The 22,039-nt window shown below is 34.4% G+C and overlaps 1 protein-coding gene across 1 annotated transcript in view; it reads left to right on the plus strand.

The window, feature by feature from the left end:
• CNTN5 (contactin 5) overlaps positions 1-22,039 on the plus strand; it is a 1,406,915-nt gene that overhangs the window by 1,038,373 nt on the left and 346,503 nt on the right. The window contains exon 9 of the mRNA XM_049713144.1: positions 19,574-19,676. Within this exon, the coding sequence (XP_049569101.1) occupies positions 19,574-19,676 (103 nt within the window). The remainder of the gene's footprint in view (positions 1-19,573; positions 19,677-22,039) is intronic.

Below are 22,039 nucleotides of genomic sequence, written 5' to 3' on the forward strand. Positions count from 1 at the left end.
TGTCTAAAACTGAATAACTCTAGGGTGGATATTTTAAGATTCCCCTTATCCTTCAAGGTTATTGAATTTATATCCTTATTTATATCTTTCTTTATTGAATTATATTCTTATTTTGTGATCACTTTTATCATCCAGTGCTAAAAATCACATCCAGGATATTGTGGGCTCTAAAACTACTGCTTCTGGAAAGTCATTTGTAATATTTAGAAGTGTTTCTTCCACAGTTCACTCCAATGAGATATTTTGCAAATTTATCATAAAATAACAAGACTTTTTTTTTTAAACAAATGTACTGGAACTCATATATTCAATTGAGTGTTATGTTCTTCAGAGTAGACATACTGGGAGGCAATTTACTTACACCAATATAATCTTGCCATTATTTAAAATATTTTGAAACTGAATGATTCATCTTACTATTTTATAACCCTTGTATCACAGTGCTGTGTCAGGGAGATAGCTGTTGCATAAGTGGAAGGCTTGAAAATGATTAACATTCTTTCTATGCAACAGGCGCAGTGGTGAAAGCATTTCATACATCCTCTCATTTAATCTTCACAACAATACAGCATTTGAGTTTATCTTTCTATTACAGTTAAACAATCTGTCATACAAACAGGTAGCAAGTCCTCTTAACCTATGTGTCTATGACTCTAAAGAGTAACCTGCTAAATATTATACTTTATTGCTCAGTTACCAACTGGTTAAGGGACCCTCCCAAGGTCATAGTGTTTTTTCCACTGTATCATTATGCCTTCCTTATGATTTCAATGTCAAATTGGGGTCTTGGATTACTTTATCAATATTACCTAAAATAAAATTTAAAGGGTATGGTTAGAGACGATCCTCTGTATGAATAGCCCACCTATCATAGAAGCAATCTTTGCTTCTTTCCAATTTCATCCCTAGATGATGTGAGGATTTTTTCTCAATTTATCAAGAAAGAGAGTATCCATCAAATATATGAAATTAGATAGCAAGAAAGGAGTAACCCGTTTCAGTAAAATTGGGGTTATGCTCATCTTTGGGAATAACAGAATTCATCTATAGAGAATGTAACGTTGCCTGCTATATTGTATGTTAATTATCTATCAAAATAGCTGTCAAGAGAATACATAACCTAATTTTCTTAATAATTAGTTGGTTCTACTTAATATTATAGCACACTTTTTTTCATTAAAGGTAGGGTTTTTTTTTTAATGTCAGAATGTTAAAAATTTAACTATAAAGGAAAAGAAAATGAAGACTTCACCAAATCCAGGATCCTAAAGAATATTTGTGTTACTCACTGGCTTAATAAATAAATTAAAGCCAACATAGAGAAATATTTTGCTGTCACCCTGACAACTTGATGATCAAATACATGTAGTACAAACCTTACAGATGACCAACTTGAAAATGATTCATATGTATAAATAGCTGTCCTACCATAAGTTGGTCACTGCCATAGGCCCTTCTGATTTTTGCCTTTGTTTAAGCAAAAGACATGTCCTCAAGAAGTTTTTAGAGAATTTGAAATTCAGAAGTGAGTGAAAGCAGAAAACAAGTTAAAAAGAGAAAAGCAGTGGGAACAATTTTGAGGCTCTAACCTCAGAAATGGATTCTCAGACAGATTTGGCCAAACACAGCAGACCCATTGTCTACAATGTCTTCCTCCCCTGTGGCATAAAATGTATACCACGTGAGATAAATTCCACTAATTAAACAGTCATTTAAGTGAATAAGCATCATGCTTTAAAAAATAAGATGCCACAGAGAAAATCAGAGATCAGTACTTTTTACTTTAGTATATATCAGTTAAATCGTATCATTTTGCTTTTGAACATCTACCTGTGATAATTTCCCAGGAAGAAAGGAATAAGTGTTATTTGGGAAAAGAGTTGGATAGGATGTGAAGGATAATAGGAAGGAATTTGGCATCACTTAAAAGAATGGGGTCAGACAGAGAGCTATTCTGGCAGATTTAATTATTTTGTAATCCCAATTCTGCCTCATTTTTAACTATGCCACCTACCCTTTCTAAACCTTAGTTTCTTTATTCATACAACAGCCTTGAGATTGTTGTAAAGATTAAAATAATCATGAACCTAAAGTCTCTGGCACAGTTCATAGTATTTTTGGTGCTGAGGATTCAAGAATAACACACCCTCTGATCCTCAAAGAACACTTGGTCTAATAGGGAAAATAGACAAGGTGATGGTTCTGATATCACAATGTGCAAAAAGTAAAATCAAGAAGCATCATATGTCAAAGGCACCAAGAGGACAGGCACTAACTCCACAGGGCCATCCAGAGAATTTTCAGTGTGGAGTTGACATTCGAGTGCAGTGCTGAAAGAGAATAGGAGTTTGTCAATTGCCTCAATTCTGGGCTGGCATTATGGACAGAGGGAAAAGCATACCCAAAGGAACAAGAGAAGAAAGGTAAATAAAAAGAAGTAGAATATAAAAACAGTACATCTTTCAATTTTTTGTCTGAAGCTGGCTCTGAAACTATGAAAAAGCATGTGTAGGGAGGAGAAGTAATTTATCTTCTTGTGTTATGTCAATCATGATCTAAATTTATTTAGATCACATTTTATGAACTAGGTAATATTTTGTGAGTTAAACTAAACCATTACTTAACAATTTTCTATGGAAAAATATCTTTGCCTCCAAAGTGCTGATTTATGGCAAAACACATGGAATACAATTCACAAATTACTTAGCATTATGGAGAACAGCATAAACTCTGCAGCCAGATGTCATGAATTCAAATCCTGGATGTAACATTTAATAGCCATGACTTTGGACAATTTTTTAACCTTTCTAATTCAGTCTTCTCAGAGGTAAAAAGAAGGTAATTATTAGACCAGTTCAGGGGGTTGTAGAGATCAGAGTTGATACATCTAAAGGACTTAGAAAGGTACCTCGTATGTAATAAATCCCATATATGGATTAGGTATTATTTTCATTGCTATATTATCATTATACTTTCAACAGTGATTAATGCATGACCTGAGTGCCATACTAAGTCTCTCATTGTAGTTTTAGGTTTTAATTTATCTCTACAACTTTGGAAATCTTCTAAAAATGTGACAAAAAAATCTTTCACAAATTCAGTTATTGGCAATATGAAAAAATAATACAACTAGAATTAAAAAAAACAAAGACTTTACAAATCATAATTGTATCTATCAATAATTGATTACTTCCCCAAACCTTGACTTACCAAACATATTTAAGCCTGTGGAACAAGCAGATTTGTTGAACTGGGATAAGGTGATATGTAACTTTAAAAAAAAGCAGATTTCCAAAGACTTTTCAGTGTTAGAAATGCAACATTTGTGTAACCAGCGTGTTTGCAGTGAACACTTAGCTATAGGTACAGTCCTACTTCAGGTTCGCTTCTAAAAGCATTCACTCACACCCGGACAGAACTAAGACAATTTGCAAAAGAGGGTCCCATTTGTATTATGAATCCTCTTCTGACTCACTCCCTTCTTTTTCAAAGGGAGGAAAAGTGTATCTTTTACAGTCTATTGAATACCAGTTTCTGTTGCTTTTTAATGTGAACAGTTATATTCAATAATTATTGTTACCTTGTGGTCAAAATATTTTTGTCCTCTATTTTGGCTTAATACTGGCTAATATGTTCAACCATAAAGGATAATAAGGAAATGTATTAATATTTTTCTACTGTTGTATGTTGTCTAGTCAAATAGGTTATTTTGTGAAAAGAAAGGCATGAAAACTCAAATACATTGTGATTTATTCATCACCATTAACAGTTCATCATTAAGACAGGGTCTCTTTTCATCAGTGTTAAAGATCTAAGATAAATCTCTTTAGTGAACAAGGAATAAACAGTGCTATAATATATTAATGGGTTAATCCATTTAAAAATATTATATCTTTTTTTGTCATATACACATGTATACATCTATATAAAATCAAAAACTGAAAAATTAAATTTTTCTTCCCAAATGACATTGAAATCTGAAACTACTTATGAGGATTTGGAGGAAATTCTGGAAGCTTTATGATATTTTTCCAGTCCTGATAAATGATAAATTCTGGAAAGAATTTGAAGATTAGTTGTCATTCTATGCCTGCATATATAGTTCGTGCTCAAACACTAACCCCTATCACTTGGCTAGTGGTAGACTAAGACTATTAATGTTCATGAACCTCCCATGATCCAAACCTGTATGACCCAAAACTAAGTGCAGGGCATGGCCACCAATAAATTATCTATCTCATTATAGAGAAATAAGACATGCAAACACAAAACTTTAAATAAAACATGACTAAGTAGAGATGGGAAGTGTAACTAGTATATTTATATAATTTTGAATGCTTTAAGAATTTATAGGATGAATCCATCATTGTGGTCTACTGTGAGAATAGAAGATATTCTTGAGGAAAAGAAATTCAATCCAGCCTTGTTAATGGAGAGTCTTTGAGTGTACATATGGGTTGATAACTTCAATATAACAAATGAGTTAATGTCCCATTTCAGAAACAGTTTAACCAAAGCAGTGGACTTATAATGGTCAAGAGGCAACTAAGATTGAAAAGTTAGCTTTGGAGCAGATTTTTAGGGCTTTACATGCCAAAATGTAAAGGAGTTTGAATTTTACCCATAAGGTAATAGGAGATTTTTTAAAGAAAGGAAAATATGATGATAACGGTGTTTTACAAAGATCAAGCTGGAGTCATTGTACAGAATAGATTAGATGGAAAAGACTGCAGAATCAGGGGCCAAGAATACCAATGATCAAGATCAAGGTAGTGAAGCTTTGAATTAAAATTAAGATTATGTCTGTGGAAAAAAACAGGAAGAGATACTAGAAAGATACAAGAGATACTAGAAAGAATATTACAAAATTCCTTACTTTGCTCCTGAAGCACTCTCATATTCAAATAAGAAGTAAAGAAACTGTTTCTTAGAACGAATCCAAGATAGTAGATCAAAATTTTCATAGGAAAATGAAACCTAGTATTCAATAGGAGAAACTTATGGGCCATGAAATCCAGGCTGACCCAAAGAGTGAAATGTAGCCATAACTCTAGTAGTAGTAGAAAAGACAGACTAACACATTCAAATGTTGATCAGGGTCTTGAATAGCTTTTTGGAGAAAGGAAAGTATTGACAGTATACCCCAACTCTATTCTTCCATTGACTAATGAAAGTCAAATGAATGCAGTAGGGGGAAAATGCAGGTTTCTTTTTGACAAAGAGATAGAGTGAGGAGTTAAAACAGCTGTACAAAAATATGTTTGCTTATAATTACCTGGTATTTCAAAGGACAAGTTACAAAGACATCAGAAAGAAAGACAGACTAAAGGAGAATTAGGGGTAGGACTGGGTTAGATAGTAAAGTTTATTCAGATTTAATAATGATGGTTTTGACCAATAAGATAATTGGAATAGCTGTACACAAATAACTTTAATACAAGGTAGAACATAATTAGTATCATAAGAAATAAAATACTATGGTAATCCAGAAGTATGGGACAAAATTTCTTGCTGGAGGAATTACAGAAGTTTTCTACACTAAAATAAAATTTTCTGCACTCCCCCTCTCCCTTCCCTCTCTCCCATTCCCTCTTCCACTTCTCCTTCTTCTCCTTCTTCTCCTTCTTCTCCTTCTCCTTCTCCTTCTCCTTCTCCTTCTTCTTTTTCTTCTTCTTCTTCTTTTGATGAGATAGAATTTGAAGTGAACTTTATCGATAAACTAAGATTTAGATAAGGACCAACAACATGTGTGAAGGTTCAACATCAGTTAAGGATGAATTATGTTTTGAAAATACAAAGCATTTCTGTTATATAAAATATTGGATGCATGAAGGGGAAGAGTGAGAGTAAATTTGAAAAGATAACTTAGGACTAGAACATTGAAGTCTGTGAGTGGAAAACTACAAAATATTGACAATAAATAAAGAGAAAGGATCCAAAGCATGCTTTTCAGGAGTTGCAATCAACTCTAATGCAATAATCTCTCATCTTTTTAGTTCAGTCTTTCTCGTTTACAGAAGATCTTATATTCTGTCTTGGTGTCATCTGTATTCACATCAATGATCCTTTCAGCGTCCTGACCTCTCAGTGTCTTAATCTCCTTGTTTCCCATGAACTTGTACTCCTTCCCACCTTAGCCACCCATTACGAAGGTAATAACCAGAATTTTTCCATTACCAATCATTCTGCATTCATCAAAATTTCAATTTTAAGTAAACAGCTCTTTGCTCATAGCCTCCTTTCTGTCCAAATAATTCTGTTTATCACTTTCCATGCAAACAATTTTTCAACCCCTCAGGCTCCCCAGTCCTTTGATTAATCCACTATTTCACTGTCTGCCACAGCTTCGTGGCCTCAGGTGCCTTCCCTCTCTAGCTTAGATTACAGAGTCACCCATTATAAACATTTTCCCTGTACGCTCTTAAATCTGTTTCTCCCCAATCTATCATATTTTACTCACTTGCTAGTAAGTAAGTAACACACACTTCACAAAGTCAAAGAAAACTTGAGAAAAAAAAACAACCATGAGTTTTAAATAATGGACTTATTATAAAGCTATATATATATATATATATATATATATATATATATATTTGTTATGTAGATATATTTACAGAGAAGTTTCTGCAATTTTATTTGTGAATACAAATTTATAAAAATAACCAAAATATTTTTTTTAAGGAAGGACAACTTTTCAACATACTTCTGATTCAAAGTGAATATTCAACCTTTAGTTATCAAAATTTTAAGTTTGCTCTTTCTATCCTATTATTTTAATGCTAGGGAGCTCATATGTTTTTTCATATATATATGGTTGTTTCTTTAGACTTTACTTTCATAAGTTATTTTTCCAAGTTATTGATGCACAGGGAATGAGCCCTCAAATGGTGATGGTGAGAGATGGGTATATTTCCCTAAGTCACTGTGGCATAACCTGCAGAAGAAAATATGCCTTAAAATTCAGTAATCAGAGGAAAGCGATTACAATAGGAGGCAACACCTTGATTGATATATTCTTGATGGTTGGGTAGGGGAAAAAAAATCTATTCCAGATTTTTTTCACTGATTCTGTTCTCTGATTTTCAGAATATACATAATTGTGATGAAAAACATCTTCTAATAATAAACCTCTCTGATTCTTCTTAATGTCCCCAGGTAAATAATGCCATAATTGTGCATGTATTTGAAGACAGCGTAAGTTATTTATTTCCTTTTGCCAAGAGATCCTTCAATCTCTTTATTTACCTAACAATGACTCACCTCGAGAAAGTATGATTCAGGGTAATATAAAATTTTTGAAGTGAGAGAGCAATATGTTGTCTATCTATCTAGGCTTGTGAAATTGTTACTTAGGGGCTCATCAGGGAATTGAAAAGTCTTCTGGACACGTGTTTAAATGATTAAAATTTCCACAGATTATAATTTTTAACTTATTTGAGTACAGTAAGTAAAAAGGGATCTGTTAATGTGTAACATATATTCCCTGACACACCACTACTAGATTTCTAAACCCACAATACCAGGTAGGATTCTCATTATACGTGAGAAAATGGACCCACAGAGGCTCTGTCATTGCCTCCGTGTTTCAATAGAGTCAGGAATGGAGTTGGGATTTTCATCATTTATCTACAATCACAGGTTGATATTTAATATTTCCTGAAAAGATGAGTACAGTATTGTGACACAATATCTGTAGGCATAATGAGAACTATTTAGTCATTTCCTTTCTCCCCCTCTCATCACATATATTTCTGATGAAATAAAGGGAAATCCCCAAGACATTTCATTAAGTCATTTCAATGCATTTAAATGTTCAAATCATATAATGTGAAAACTATATTTTAGTTCATAAGGCCTTCTTTTTGATACTTATCCTAGGTACACCTTCATTACACTTATTGTGTTCAATTTACCAACATGTAATCACTGATAACAATGAGTATGGAAAATAATAACTCCAGGTGCTATCTCTAAATAAAATCCAATGCCTATCAATTGTTGCAACTATTTTTCCAAACAAGTGCTTGTGCAAATTTATCAAGACTCTGCTGAGTCATTCTAATACACAAATGATGAAATACAACATTCCTTGATATTATTTATCATCTAGCTCCTACTTATGTTTGAAATTTCTCTCTCACTCTTACTCCTTCTCACATCTTACTCTTTTACTCCTTCGTACTCAATCCAATAAAATTAAATTTCTGATAAAATTCCAGACAGAATCTCACTTCCATGTCTTTGCTAATAGTCCCTTCCACTTGAAAGTCACTAAACCTCCACAGCCACATTTTCAACTCCAATCCCACTGTCACAATACACTTAAAGCAGTTCCCCATTTTTCTCAATAATCTCTCCTTCCTCTCAACTTCCATAATACTTTATCTTGTGCTTTTCTAATTTCATTTATCCTCTTTTACTAGGAGATAGGTAGATATATAGATATAGATATAGAATATTTGTATCCTCTATTAGAATTTACATTCATGATTAAATGGTACAATGTTTTAAAATAGGACACATTGTATATATTGATTTGTCTTGGCCCCTATCCCTCCACCACTCCATCTTGCCTTTGCCTAATCTAGAGTATGATAGACTCAGAATCAAGATAAATTATGAGATAGAACCTGACAAAGGGTCACCACTGGTTGTGCTGAGCTCAATGAGGTATCAGCCAGAACTCTTTTTGGCTGTAACTGAGAAACCCAACTTGAAATAACTTAAACAAAATAGGGAATTCATTTTATTTAACTGAGAGAAGAGAAAGAAGCTAAATCCCAAGTAGAACTGACATGCTACTAGTACTCTTTTTTTCATCTCTCCTTTATCTGCCTTGGCTTAATCCTATCTAAATTGGCTTAATTCTCTTCAATGACAGATTACCTCCTTCCACTTGTGGAGGTTCCAGTGGTTCTCAGACATGCAGGCTCTTTTTTGCCATGAAGGAGAAAGTGAGACTTGGGCTCCTGGTCCTTGGCTTAAAAATGCCAACCTCAGCCGCCCATCCATGAATCAAATATTGTGTCCAGGACAAACAGGTAGTCTAACTAGTCAGACGCCCATAACAAGTTAATAACAACAGCAGAACTTATAGGAAGATAGTGGCTCCCATTTAACTTTCATGGTTAGAGAAGATGGAAGAAGCACTTCCCCAAAAAAACATTGAAAAAATAGTTGCTATTCTTGGAAGACAAGAAACAGTTGTTGAGTACAATTGGCATAGGCAATGAAGACAAAAATGTAAATACTCATTATTTGAACATAAGAAGATTACCAGCCAAACCTTTTTAGATAATTAGCTAAGTCAAATTTTTAAGACCTACTGAGCATGAATTCTTGACCCTAGACATGACGTTACTGTGAGTGTCAGATGGAAATGTCATTTGAAATATTTATTTAACAAGTGCTATCTCCTGGACACTGACCAGTCAGAACTGATGTCTAGACAATCAGGGAGAAAAACAGCTCTAGTGTGAGTGCCAGTACAAGTTAAATATAATTTGTATTACTGTTAGGGCAAGCCATTAATGAATACAATATGATTGTAGACCCTCCGTATGCCATTTTTTTAGCCATTTTAGTCTGCTACACTCTAATCCCTGCATGACAAGTAACATGATAAAAATCAGAATCAAGGTAGGTCCAACTTTGAACTTCTTTAATGTACATAAAATCATCAAGAGAAATATCTTTGTGTATACACAAAGATTATGTATCACTAGGCTTGGAATTGAAACCGATAGCCTGAAATTTTAGTAAATTTTCCAGATTATTCTGAAGTCATTGGCTCTTTATTCTGCCAATGCACTTGGAGAAACACTGCTCTAAATTGCATTCTACTTAGGGAAAAGCACCCTAGCTCTTTGTAAGTAATTGGAATAAATAAGAAAAGCAACAACCATGAAGACATGGGAGAGTAATGTGCTCTCAGATGGAAGGCTTCTCTTTATTAGGAATTAGAGTAATTTGAGGTCATCTTCTACTGGCATGTAATTCCAAAGTAGGGCAGCCAATTAAGCCAGAAGAAACAGGTGTGGGGAAGGAGATGAAGACACAGTATAGTGTCTGTTGAGCATATTTAGCTTAATACTGGAGTGATCAAAAAATAAAAGAGCTACCTTGATTGAAGAGATAAGCCTAATATTTTGATCTTTACCTATGTGTCTTATAAGACTATTTCCCTTTCCTTTCACCATCAAATAATACCAGAGAAAAAGAAATTATGAGCTAAGCTGTATATGACTTGAGATATTAAAAATTACAGCTGAAATAAACCAAATATCCATGGCAGGCAGTTAATGATTGAAATAGTACATGTGATATGCCTGTACTCTTACACTCTGTGATTGAAATTCCTCAACAGAGTGATGTCAAGAAAATAACTGGAAACTTAAGGTGAGAAAACACCTATTTTGCCCTATTTCCACTAACAGCTTTCAATAGGACTTTGAACCAGTTACTTGACCTCTTTGACTTAGCCCTTTCATCTTTGAAAGAAAGAGGTAAATTATATAAACTAAAGTAAACATTATTTTTTTCTACATACCACATTTTATTAAATTTTCTTTTATCTTATCACAGATCCAAATGATAGGTTTTATTTATTTATTCATTTTTGCTAATAAACAGAAATTTATTTTTCATAGTTGTGGGAGATGGAGTCCAGGATCAAGGTATCAGCATGTCTGGGGAAGGCCCTCTTCTGCATTGCAGACATGGCACAAGGGGCAAACGGACTCTGTTGGGCCTCTTTTTTTTTTTTTTTTTACTTATCTATTTTATACATATTAAGTATAAATGTTGATGCCAATTTCCCAATTCATCCCACCACCACCACCCCCGCCTCCACTTTCCCCGCTTGGTGTCCATACATTTGTTCTCTACATCTGTGTCTATATTTAGGCCTTGCAAATCTGTTCATCTGTACCATTTTTCTAGATTCCAATGTATGCATTAATATACGATATTTCTTTTTCTTTCTGACTTACTTCACTCTGTATGACAGTCTCTAGGTCCATCCATATCTCTACAAATGACCCAATTTCATTCCTTTTTATGGCTGAGTAATATGCCATTGTATATATGTACCACAACTTCTTTATTAATTCATCTGTTGATGGGCATCTAGGTTACTTCCATGACCTGGCTATTGTAAATAGTGCTGCAGTGACTGTTGGGATGCATATGGTTTTCTCTGGGGATATGCCCAGTAGTGGGATTGCTGGGTCATATGGTAATTCTACTTTTAGTTTTTTTAAGGAACCTCCATACTGCTCTCCATAGTAGCTGTATCAATTTACATTCCCACCAACAGTGCAAGAGGGTTCCCTTTTCTCCACACCCTCTCCAGCATTTGTTATTTGTAGATTTTCTGATAATGCCCATTCTAACAGGTGTGAGGTGATACCTCAGTGTAGTTTTGATTTGCATTACTATAATAATAAGTGATTTTGAGCAGCTTTTTCTGTGCCTCTTGGCCATCTATATATCTTCTTTGGAGAAATGTCTATTTAGGTCTTCTGCCAGTTTTTGGATTGGGTTGTTTGTTTCTTTAATATTGAGCTGCTTGAGCTGTTTATATATTTTGGAGATTAATCCTTTGTCCGTTGCTTCATTTGCAAATATTTTCTCCCATTCTGAGGGATGTCATTTCATATTGTTTATAGTTTCCTTTGCTGTGCAAAACCTTTGAAGTTTCATTAGGTCCCATTTGTTTATTTTTGTTTTTATTTCCATTACTCTAGGAGGTGGGTCAAAACAGATCTTCCTGTCCTTTATGTCAAAGAGTGTTCTTCCTATGTTTTCCTCAAAGAGTTTTAGAGTGTCTGGACCTCAGTTTAGGTCTTTAATCAATTTGAGTTTATTTTTATGCATGATGTTAGGGAGTATTCTAATTTCATTCTTTTACATGTAGCTGTCCAGTTTTCCCAGCACCACTTACTGAAGAGACTGTCTTTTCTCCATTGTGTATTCTTGCCTCCTCTGTCATAGATTAGGTGACCATAGGTGCATGGGTTTATCTCTGAGCTTTCTACCCTGTTCCACTGATCAATATTTCTGTTTTTGTGCCAGTACTATATTGTCTTGATTGCTGTAGCTTTGTAGTATAGTCTGAAGTCAGGGAATCTGATTCCTCCAGCTCCATTTTTCCCCCTCAAGATTGCTTTGGCTATTCAGTGTCTTTCATGTCTCCATACAAATTTTAAGAGTTTTTGTTCTTGTTCTGTAAAAAATGCCATTGGTAATTTGATAGGGATTGCATTAAATCTGTAGATTGCTTTGGGTAGTACAGTTATTTTCACAATATTGATTCTTCCAATCCAAGAACATGCTATATCTCTCCATCTGTTTATGTCTTCTTTGATTTCTTTCATCAATGTGTTATAGTTTTCTGAGTACAGGTCTTTTACCTCCATAGGTAGGTTTAATCCTTGGTATTTTATTCTTTTTTCTGCAGTGGTGAGTGGGATTGTTTCATTAATTTCTCTTTCTGATCATTTGTTGTTAGTGTATAGGAATGCAAGTGATTTCTGTGCATTAATTTTGTATCCTGCTAATTTACCAAATTCATTGATTAGCTCTAGTATTTTTCTGGTGGCATATTTAGGATTCTCTATGTAGAGTACCATGTCATCTGCAAACAGTAACAGTTTTACTTCTTTTCCAATTTGGATTCCTTTTATTTCTTTTTCTTCTCTGATTGCCATGGCTATGACTTCCAAGACTATGTCAAATTATAGTGGCAAGAGTAAACATCCTTGTCTTCTTCCTGATCTTAGAGGAAATGCTTTCAATTTTTCATCATTGAGAATGATGCTGAATGTGGGTTTGTCATATATGGCCTTTATTATTTTGAGGTAGGTTTCTCTATGCCTATTTTCTGGAGAGTTTTTATCATAAATGGGTGTTGAATTTTATCAAAGCTTTTCCTGCTTCTATTGAGATGATCATATGGTTTTCATTCTTCAATTTGTTAATATGGTGTATGACGTTGATTGATTTGCATATATTGAAGTATCCTTGCTTTTCTGAGATAAATCCCTCTTGATCATGGTGTATGATCCTTTTAATATGTTGTTGGATTCTGTTTGCTAGTATTTTGTTCAGAATGTTTGCATCTATGTTCATCAGTGATAGTGGTTGGCAATTTTCTTTTTTTGTAGTATCTTTGTCTGGTTTTGGTATCAGGATAATGGTGGCCTTGTAGAATGAGTTTGGGAGTGTTCCTTACTCTGCAATTTTTTGGAAGAATTTGAGAAGGATAGGTTTTAGCTCTTCTCTAAATGTTTGATAGAATTCACCTGTAAAGCCATCTGGTCCTAGACTTTTGTTTGTTGGAACATTTTTAATCACAGTTTCAATTTCATTAATTGTGATCGGTCTGTTCACATTTTCTATTTCTTCCTCTTTCAGTCTTGGAAGGTTATACCTATCTAAGAATTTGTCCATTTCTTCCAGGTTGCCAATTTTATTGGCATAGAGTTGCTTGTATTAGTCTCTTATGATGCTTTGTAGTTCTGCAGTTTCCACTGCAACTTCTCCATTTTTGTTTCTAATTTTATTGATTTGAGTCCTATCTCTCTTTTTCTTGATGAGTCTGGCTAAGGGTTTATCAATTTTGTTTATCTTCTCAAAGAAGGAGATATTAGTTTTATTGATCTTTGCTACTGTTTTCTTTGTTTCTGTTTCATTTATTTCTGCTGTGATCTTTATGATTTCTTTCCTTCTGCTAAATCTGGGGTTTTTTTTTTTTCTTCTTTCTCTAGTTCCTTTAGATGTAAGGTTAGATTGTTTATTTGAGATTTTTCTTGTTTCTTGAGGTAGGATTTTATTGCTATAAACTTCCCTCTTAGAACTGCTTTTGTTGCATTCCATATGTTTTGGATCTTCATGTTTTCATTGTTATTTGTCTCTAGGTATTTTTTTTTATTTCCTCTTTGATTTCTTCAGTTATCTTTTTGTTATTTAGTAATGTATAGTTTAGCCTCCATGTATTTGTGTTTTTTACTTTTTTTTCTTGTAATTAATTTCTAACCCCATAGCATTGTTGTTGGAAAAGATGTTAGATATGATTTTAATTTTCTTAAATTTACTGAGGCTTGATTTGTGACCCAAGGTGTGATCTATCCTGGAGAATATTCCATGTGCACTTGAGAAGTCACTGTAATCTGCTGTTTTTGGATGGAATGTCCTACAAATAACAATTAAATCTATCTGGTTTATTGTGTCACTTAAAGCTTGTGTTACTTTATTAATATCCTGTCTGGATGATCTGCCCATTCATATAAGTGATGGGCTAAATTCCCCCACTATTATTGTGTTACTGTGTATTTCCTCTTTTATAGCTGTTAGCATTTGCCTTATGTATTGAGGTGCTCCTATATTGGGTGCATATATGTTTATAATTGTTATATCTTCTTCTTGGCTTGATCCCTTGATCATTATGTAGTGTTCTTCTTTGTCTCTTGTAACATTCTTTATTTTAAAGTCTATTTTATCTGATATGAGTATTGCTACTCCGGCTTTCTTTTGATTTCCATTTACATGGAATATCTTTTTCCATCCCCTTACTTTCAGTCTGTATGTTTCCCTAGGTCTGAAGTGGGTCTCTTGTAGACAACATATACATGGGTCTTGTTTTTGTATCCATTCAGCAAGCCTGTGTCTTTTGGTTGGAGTATTTAATCCATTCATGTTTAAGGTAATTATTGATATGTATGTTCCTATGACCATTTTCTGAATTGTTTTGGGTTTGTTTTTGTAGGTCCTTTTCTTCCCTTGTGTTTCCCACTTAGAGAAGTTCCTTTAGCATTTGTTTTAGAGCTGGCTTGGTGGTGCTGAATTCCCTAGCTTTTGCTTGTCTGTAAAGCTTTTGATTTCTCCATTAAATCTGAATGAGATCCTTGCTGGGTAGAGTAATCTTGGTTGTAGGTTATTCTCTTTCATCACTTTAAATATATTGTGCCACTCCCTTCTGGCTTGTAGAGTTTCTGCTGAGAAATCAGCTGTTAACCTTATGAGATTTCCCTTGTATATTATTTGTTGGTTTTCCCTTGATGCTTTTAATAATTTTTCTTTGCCTTTAATTTTTGTCAATTTGATTACTATGTGTCTCAGCATGTTTCTCTTTGGGTTTATCCTGTCTTGGACTCTCTGAGTTTCCTGGACTTGGGTGGCTATTTCCCCTCACATGTTAGGGAAGTTTTCATCTATAATCTCTTCAAATATTATCTCAGGTCCTTTCTCTTCTCTTCTCCTTCTGGGACCCCTATAATGTGAATGTTGGTGCATTTAATGTTGTCCCAGAGGTCTCTTAGGCTGTCTTCATTTCTTTTCCTTCTTTATTCTGTTCTACAGCATTGAATTCCACCATTCTGTCTTCCAGGTCACTTATCCATTTTTCTGCCTCAATTATTCTGCTAAAGATTCCTTCTAGTGTATTTTTCATTTCAGTTATTGTATTGTTCTTCTCTGTTTGTTTCTTCTTTAATTCTTCTAGGTGTTTGTTCTTTAATTCTTCTAGGTCTTTGTTAAACATTTATTGCATCTTCCCAATCTTTGCCTCCATTCTTTTTCTGAGGTCCTGGATCATATTGACTGTCATTATTCTGAACTATTTTTCTGGATGGTTGCCTCTCTCCACTTCATTTAGTTGTTTTTCTGTGGTTTTATCTTGTTCCTTCATCTGATACACAGTCCTCTTCTTTTTCATGTTGTCTATCTTTCTGTGAATGTGGTTTTTGTTCCACAGGCTGCAGGATTGTAGTTCTTCTGCTTGCTGTCTGCCCTCTCTAAGCTAAACTGAACTTTAGCTGTAACATAATTATCCCATGAAAGACAAAGCAAAACTTAATCCCTGAATGTAATCATGTGTTTAAAGAACAAGACATACCTAAGGAGCTTTCTAATCTGTCCTTATATCACCACTATGAGAGTAAAATTTAAAAGAACTAGTTATTACTTACAGTGTAGTTCAAATTAGGTAATATAATTTGAAGCCTTGTACTTAAACCTTTTAATTTTATTTTTAGTATCCAGTTCAGATATTAGCAAACCTCTTTGGCCCTGGAGTGAGGCTTAACAGTGTCTTTGGATATAAAGGAATCATTTAAGTAGCACCAGAAGCCACTACATGGGCAAAAATTACTTCCCAAAACCCTACCAGGAATGCCTTTCCTTTGAATCATCCTTAAGAATTAAAGCTATAAAAGAATGTCTTCTTTGCAATTCACAAATGTTATCTGGAAGGGAATTTGAGAGAAGACATGGGTCTGACTCCTATTGGCCCCTAATATCAGTAATATCTTGGTATTCTTTTGAGGCAGATCCAGGTTTTGAAGGGCTTAAAATTTTGTACAATTATTGGACTTTCTTTAATATAAAGAATACAAAAGTATTAATATAAAAATGGATTCTAAAGGGAATTTTTAGTTAGGTTAGGAAAAAAATAATCAAAAAAAAAATTACTGGAGTTTGAAGATTCTGGTTCTTTTCTTCTGAGATGTCTTTAAACAATTTACTAGAAATAATTATATAGAAATATTTTCTAAATTCAGCCTGACTTTCACTGCCTTTCTACAACATTCTACAGAACTCAACAACTGCCAGCACTCACAGGGACCTATGCAAGTAAGGCATTGAGTTTAATAAGCTTAAGCTTAATAAGCATCACAATAAATCATGTATTATTAAATCATCAGGTTAACAGGCAGACAGGAACACGAATACTACAGAATCAACGTTAAGAGTGGATGAGGCGATCAGAAGCTGACTTCAGGGACTGCTTCAGGTGGGCAGTCAAGGTAGCCACTGAACAGGATGCCTAGAAGTCCTTATATGAGGGCTTCCAAGTAAGACAGCATTAAAGATAAACTCGTCATCATTGGATACGCTCAGCCAGGCAACACTAGCAGGACAAATACTGTCATTCAGGAGATATACAGGAAAAAATATATATATAAAAAAGAGAAAGGAAGTTGGAAAATATATGGGTGGGGCAGAAGGATATAGGAAAAAAGAAGTAGAAGAGAAAAACAATATTGAGAAAGAGATAGAGAAGTGCTTAAACATCTGTTTTGAGTATTACTGTAGTACTAACCTCTCAATTCACTTGCTGTGTATCAGGAACTTGGTGCTCAGCGAACATTAGGCTTGGAAGGAATCAAGGGAGTTAGCCTGACAGAGCAGGGTATTACATTAATGGTAGTTTTCTTCTATTTCCTCAGTTTTCAGATTAGAAAATGAGACACAGAGGTCACTGACCTGTCAGAGGTGCTGTAGGCTAGTCATGAGCAGAGCCAGTGTACACAAGCCCAATCTCTGATGAAAACATCAGTAATATTTTCTTTATGATTGCTTTGCAAAAAAACTAGGGAAAGAAAACAACAACAACAAAGCAAAGATAATATTCTTGTCCTCAGTGAACTTAAACATTTTCCATCTAAAGTTGTCTACATTCTTTATTCCTTCAAAGACCATCTCAAATCAAAATTTAAAATAAAAATAATAATAATAAATGAACACATAAGGGTTTTCTTTGCCAAAGGTAACCATTTCTCCCTTTGCATGCCCAGTGCATCTTGCCTTCATATCTTATGACATTTACTTCTTCCTCTGTCTGGGTTTCTTCCTCCTCTCTCCCTCCTGATACCATACACACACACCAAGGAATTACACATAGAGCTATACACATACGCAGATCTCTATGTGCACATATACCCCTATACAGAGACATCCCCCAAAACACACACACAAGGTCCTCAGAGAAACATCTGTGCTCAATCACAATTGTGTCCTCTGTGGTACTTTACACATAGGGATCTGCTAAAAATTATTTTCTGGGGGAAATTAGCTCCAGGGCTGCCTGGACACAAGCACTGGAATTCACCAGGCATCACTAGTGTATGATTTTTTTAAGTTGAAGTATAGTTGATTTACAATGTTCTGCTAATTTCTGCCATACAGCCAAATGACTCAGTTATAGTGTATTGTTTTTTTGATAGGTGAAAGCCCTCTGCAATCTCATGGCTTTAACTGCCACCTGTGAGTGATGATATTAAGCATATATCACCTGTTCAGAACTCATCTCCAGGTTCATCCTCTCACTGCATTCTAAATATCTTATAGGTATCAAAGAGAATACTCCCAAAATAGAAATTATCAAGTTTCCCACCATAGCTGCACACTTTTCTTTCACTTACATCACCCACCCCTCTCCCAAGCTGGAAATCTTACTGTTGTTATTGATGAGGCCCACAACCTTATCTCCAGTACCCCTATTATGTGCAAAGTTCAAGTCTTTCTTGTTTTTTTTCTCATTCTAATGCCTCTTCTCTTTTTTTGATGTATAATTCAAGTCTAAGTTTTCATTATTTCTAACTTGCATTATTGAAATAATATAATTGATTTACTGGTCTCTGCTCCAATTCCAGTATATACATCTCAACAAAATGTCAGTTTCCTATTCGAAATTCCAAATGCTCCAAATTACTTACAGATTAAAATTTGAATGTCTTGCTCTGATAATCAAGGTCCTTTTTTTTTTTTTGCTGTACGCAGGCCTCTCACTGTTGTGGCCTCTCCCGTTGCGGAGCACAGGCTCCGGATGCGCAGGCTCAGCGGCCATGGCTCAAGAGCCTAGCCGCTCCATGGCATGTGGGATCTTCCCAGACCGGGGCACGAACCCGTGTCCCCTGAATTGGCAAGCGGACTCTCAACCACTGCGCCACCAGGGAAGCCCAAGGTCCTCTATTTTTTGGAGTCCATTTATATTTCCAAATTTTCCTAGTATGATTTCCCTTCACATACCAAGAAGCCAGAAAAACTAATATTCCTAGTTCTGGTGGTTTCCTATCTCTTTGTCTTTGTTCCTGCAGTTCCATTTACTTTCTCCTTTCTCTCACTTATACAAATTCTAACTATTCTTATAATTCCCTCAAATGCACATAATACTTTAGGGATACCTCATTCAGGGCAGAGCACTCATCCCTTCCTATCTTACATTACAGTGATTTTGATATATAGCTCTTCTCCCATCCTTGAGTATATGCTGTTTCTTTAAGAATACACTTGTTGAGTGCTTGAGGGCACAATCCATGGATGATTTATCTTTATAACTCCCACAGTGCCTAGCAAACTTCATGCATATTATAGATATTCAATAAATATATGTTGACTTAACAAATAAGCATTGATTTATCTGAAAATGACGAAGAAAGTTCTGAGACATTTACTTATTAAAAAAAAAAAATCAACACCATTATTTACCATAGGATTTGTTCATAGTTATTTATTTCCTCTGAAATATAATCAGTAGCTAAACTACCAATGTTGATTAGTAGTTTCAATAATTATTACTTTAAATGGTATTGAATATACATGCAATCCAATCCTTAAAGGAAGATTAAGATTTCATCATAATGATTCAGTCTATGAGTACTTCTTATTTCAGTACATCGAAAGTTTAGCAGTCTTCAAACAGATATGGACAACACAGTGCTTTCCAATCTACAGGACTGGAGAGAAATTGTGACATTCATTTAATGTTTAAAGACTATTCTTTATTTCCCAGGTGTGATGGGAGAATATGAGCCGAAAATTGAGGTCCATTTCCCTTTCACAGTTACAGCTGCTAAGGGAACAACTGTTAAGATGGAATGCTTTGCACTTGGCAAGTAAGTACATATCCTTCTAAAATTAGACACAATTGTTTATTAAGATGTGACATATCTTATTTTTGGATCACTTATTTTGCTAGGTTTTATTTTCCTTGAATGAAACCTTGAAGCTCCTTGGTGGTTATTCATTTTTTAAAAGAAGGGCAAATGGGAATTGATGAAGTAACAAATTATCATCTTTCTGGTTATTTCTATGAACAATAATGTGTATAGTTTTGCTATTTTAACATAAAGGAAAAGTCTTTAAATAAAAGAAGAGCTTTACATCTCTTTGCTTACTTGTCTTAAAATTTCAGTATCATTCTTAAATTTCCTTCAGCAATGATGAAATAAAATGAAATGAAATAAAAAGGGGATAAGGTGCTATCCCTGACAAGATATAATAAGACAAGAGTATAAAAATCTTAAATAATTACACTGATGCAATTGATTACTTCAGTCTCTCCTGAAATAATGATAACATGATAGCACCAGCTGTCAATATGTATAACATGCAATCATTCCCCAAATCAGAAAGATGATTTACATCAAACTCTAATGCCTGCTGTGATTAATGATTCTACTTCTGAGGTTTTAAATCTCACAATATATAATCACTTGTCAATGATGTTTACAGTATAAATATTGGGCATAGGAACAGGAGTGAGATTTTGATTATATTTGATTAGAGTATTATGATTTATTTTAAATAGAGTGTTGTAGTTTTGGGGTTTTTTTAGGGTGATAAGACCTCAGAGTCCTTTCTAGACTCTGTAATTATAATTTGCATAAATGCATCTCTATCAGAGTTACTAATCATTCAACCTCAGTCGTGGTGGGCTAACTCCCACAGCATAACTATAAAGTACTTGGAGATAAAACATGCTCTATAAATGTGTTTGAAGTAGATGTAGTCTATGGGTGAGAAAAATATTAATAAATATGAAAAATTCAGCTAGTAAGAGGAGGTTTAGGGCATGACAATAGTAATCACCATGTTTTCTAATATTAGGACTGATTGAAATAATATATGTGCAATTCTGTTTAAATCTGAGTAGGAGCAAGATCATAATAAACTAAAAACAAAATAAATTGTTGTCTGGTCTATTAAAAGTGTTGAGTGGTCCAACAAAAGATGCCTATAAGTAGAAACATATTTCAATAATTTAAAATTCATCCAGGAGTTATTTGGCAGATATCTGAGGAAGATTTCCAGACTCATATATATTAGATAAATGCACGAGATTAAATAATATCTTAAAAGAAATGTTTTTCACCATTTGCCCATGTTGTGGTACCAAGTATGCCTGAAAAGTCCCAAGTGAACTGATCAATTCTGAAAAATGCAAAAATAATTATTTGGCTTGATGTCAAAGGTTTTAGTATATCCTACAGTTAAATAATTCTTAAATGCCGGAATTTGCACTAAAGTCACAAACAAAAGGAGGGCATACTATAAAACAAATTAGAGAACTAGATTCATGGAGAAAAAACAATATGCAAAATTTCCCCAGGCGGGCTTATTTAATAAGTTTGATGTGTTTGCTTTTGTAAGTCTTGAAATATGCTTACTAAATTGATCCTTAAAGTCCCTTTCATTCTAGGTAGGATCCAACTGTCAAATTAAGTTCTTTTAATACTTTATTTTTTTCAACTTCTCCACTCCTTCTTTGCTACTCCCTCTCCCCTCATGAAAATAAATAAATAAATAGGAAGATGAACAAAACACACAGCCTCTCAAGAAGGTCTCTGCTGCCCATTTGATATTCTTTATGTGAAGTGTCACAATTATGAAAAAAAAATCATGTTACGAAGAGATTTATCTGTACCTAAAGGCTAACTTACCACTCTGATGAAAGTAAATAAGATCAAAGAAATAACATCTTTATATGTGTTAATTTCTTTACAGCACTTTATCATGTGGAGTAGATCATCATTGCATCCCAACATGATCACAATTTCAAATAAATACCTGAGCATCTGCTTCATTCCCACAGCTCACCTGAGCTGCTTTCCACTTTAACAAGTACATGGTTCTCTGGCAGACATTTGTCTGTCCATAATCTTCAGTATCTGTCACTAGATATTGATCCACACCTTGCCACTCAAGCTGATTTGTCCCCTCAGTCTGTCCACATGGAATGGTTTAACCGAATGTTCCTCATAGAATATCATAACCAAATTCTGGCACAGAGCACGTCAAGCTCTTTTCTATCTTATGGGCCTTGCACTTGCTGTTTCCTCCATCAGGACCATGTTTCCCATTCTTTCTATGCTGGCTCCCACTTATTCTCTGGCCTCAACTTAAATATCACCCTCTAAGAGTTCATCTGTAATACTTTGTTTAATTCACACCCATTACACTGTATCTCAATACTTGT

The sequence above is a fragment of the Orcinus orca genome, chromosome 8 (assembly GCF_937001465.1).
Source record: "Orcinus orca chromosome 8, mOrcOrc1.1, whole genome shotgun sequence".
Taxonomy (NCBI): Eukaryota; Metazoa; Chordata; class Mammalia; order Artiodactyla; family Delphinidae; genus Orcinus; species Orcinus orca.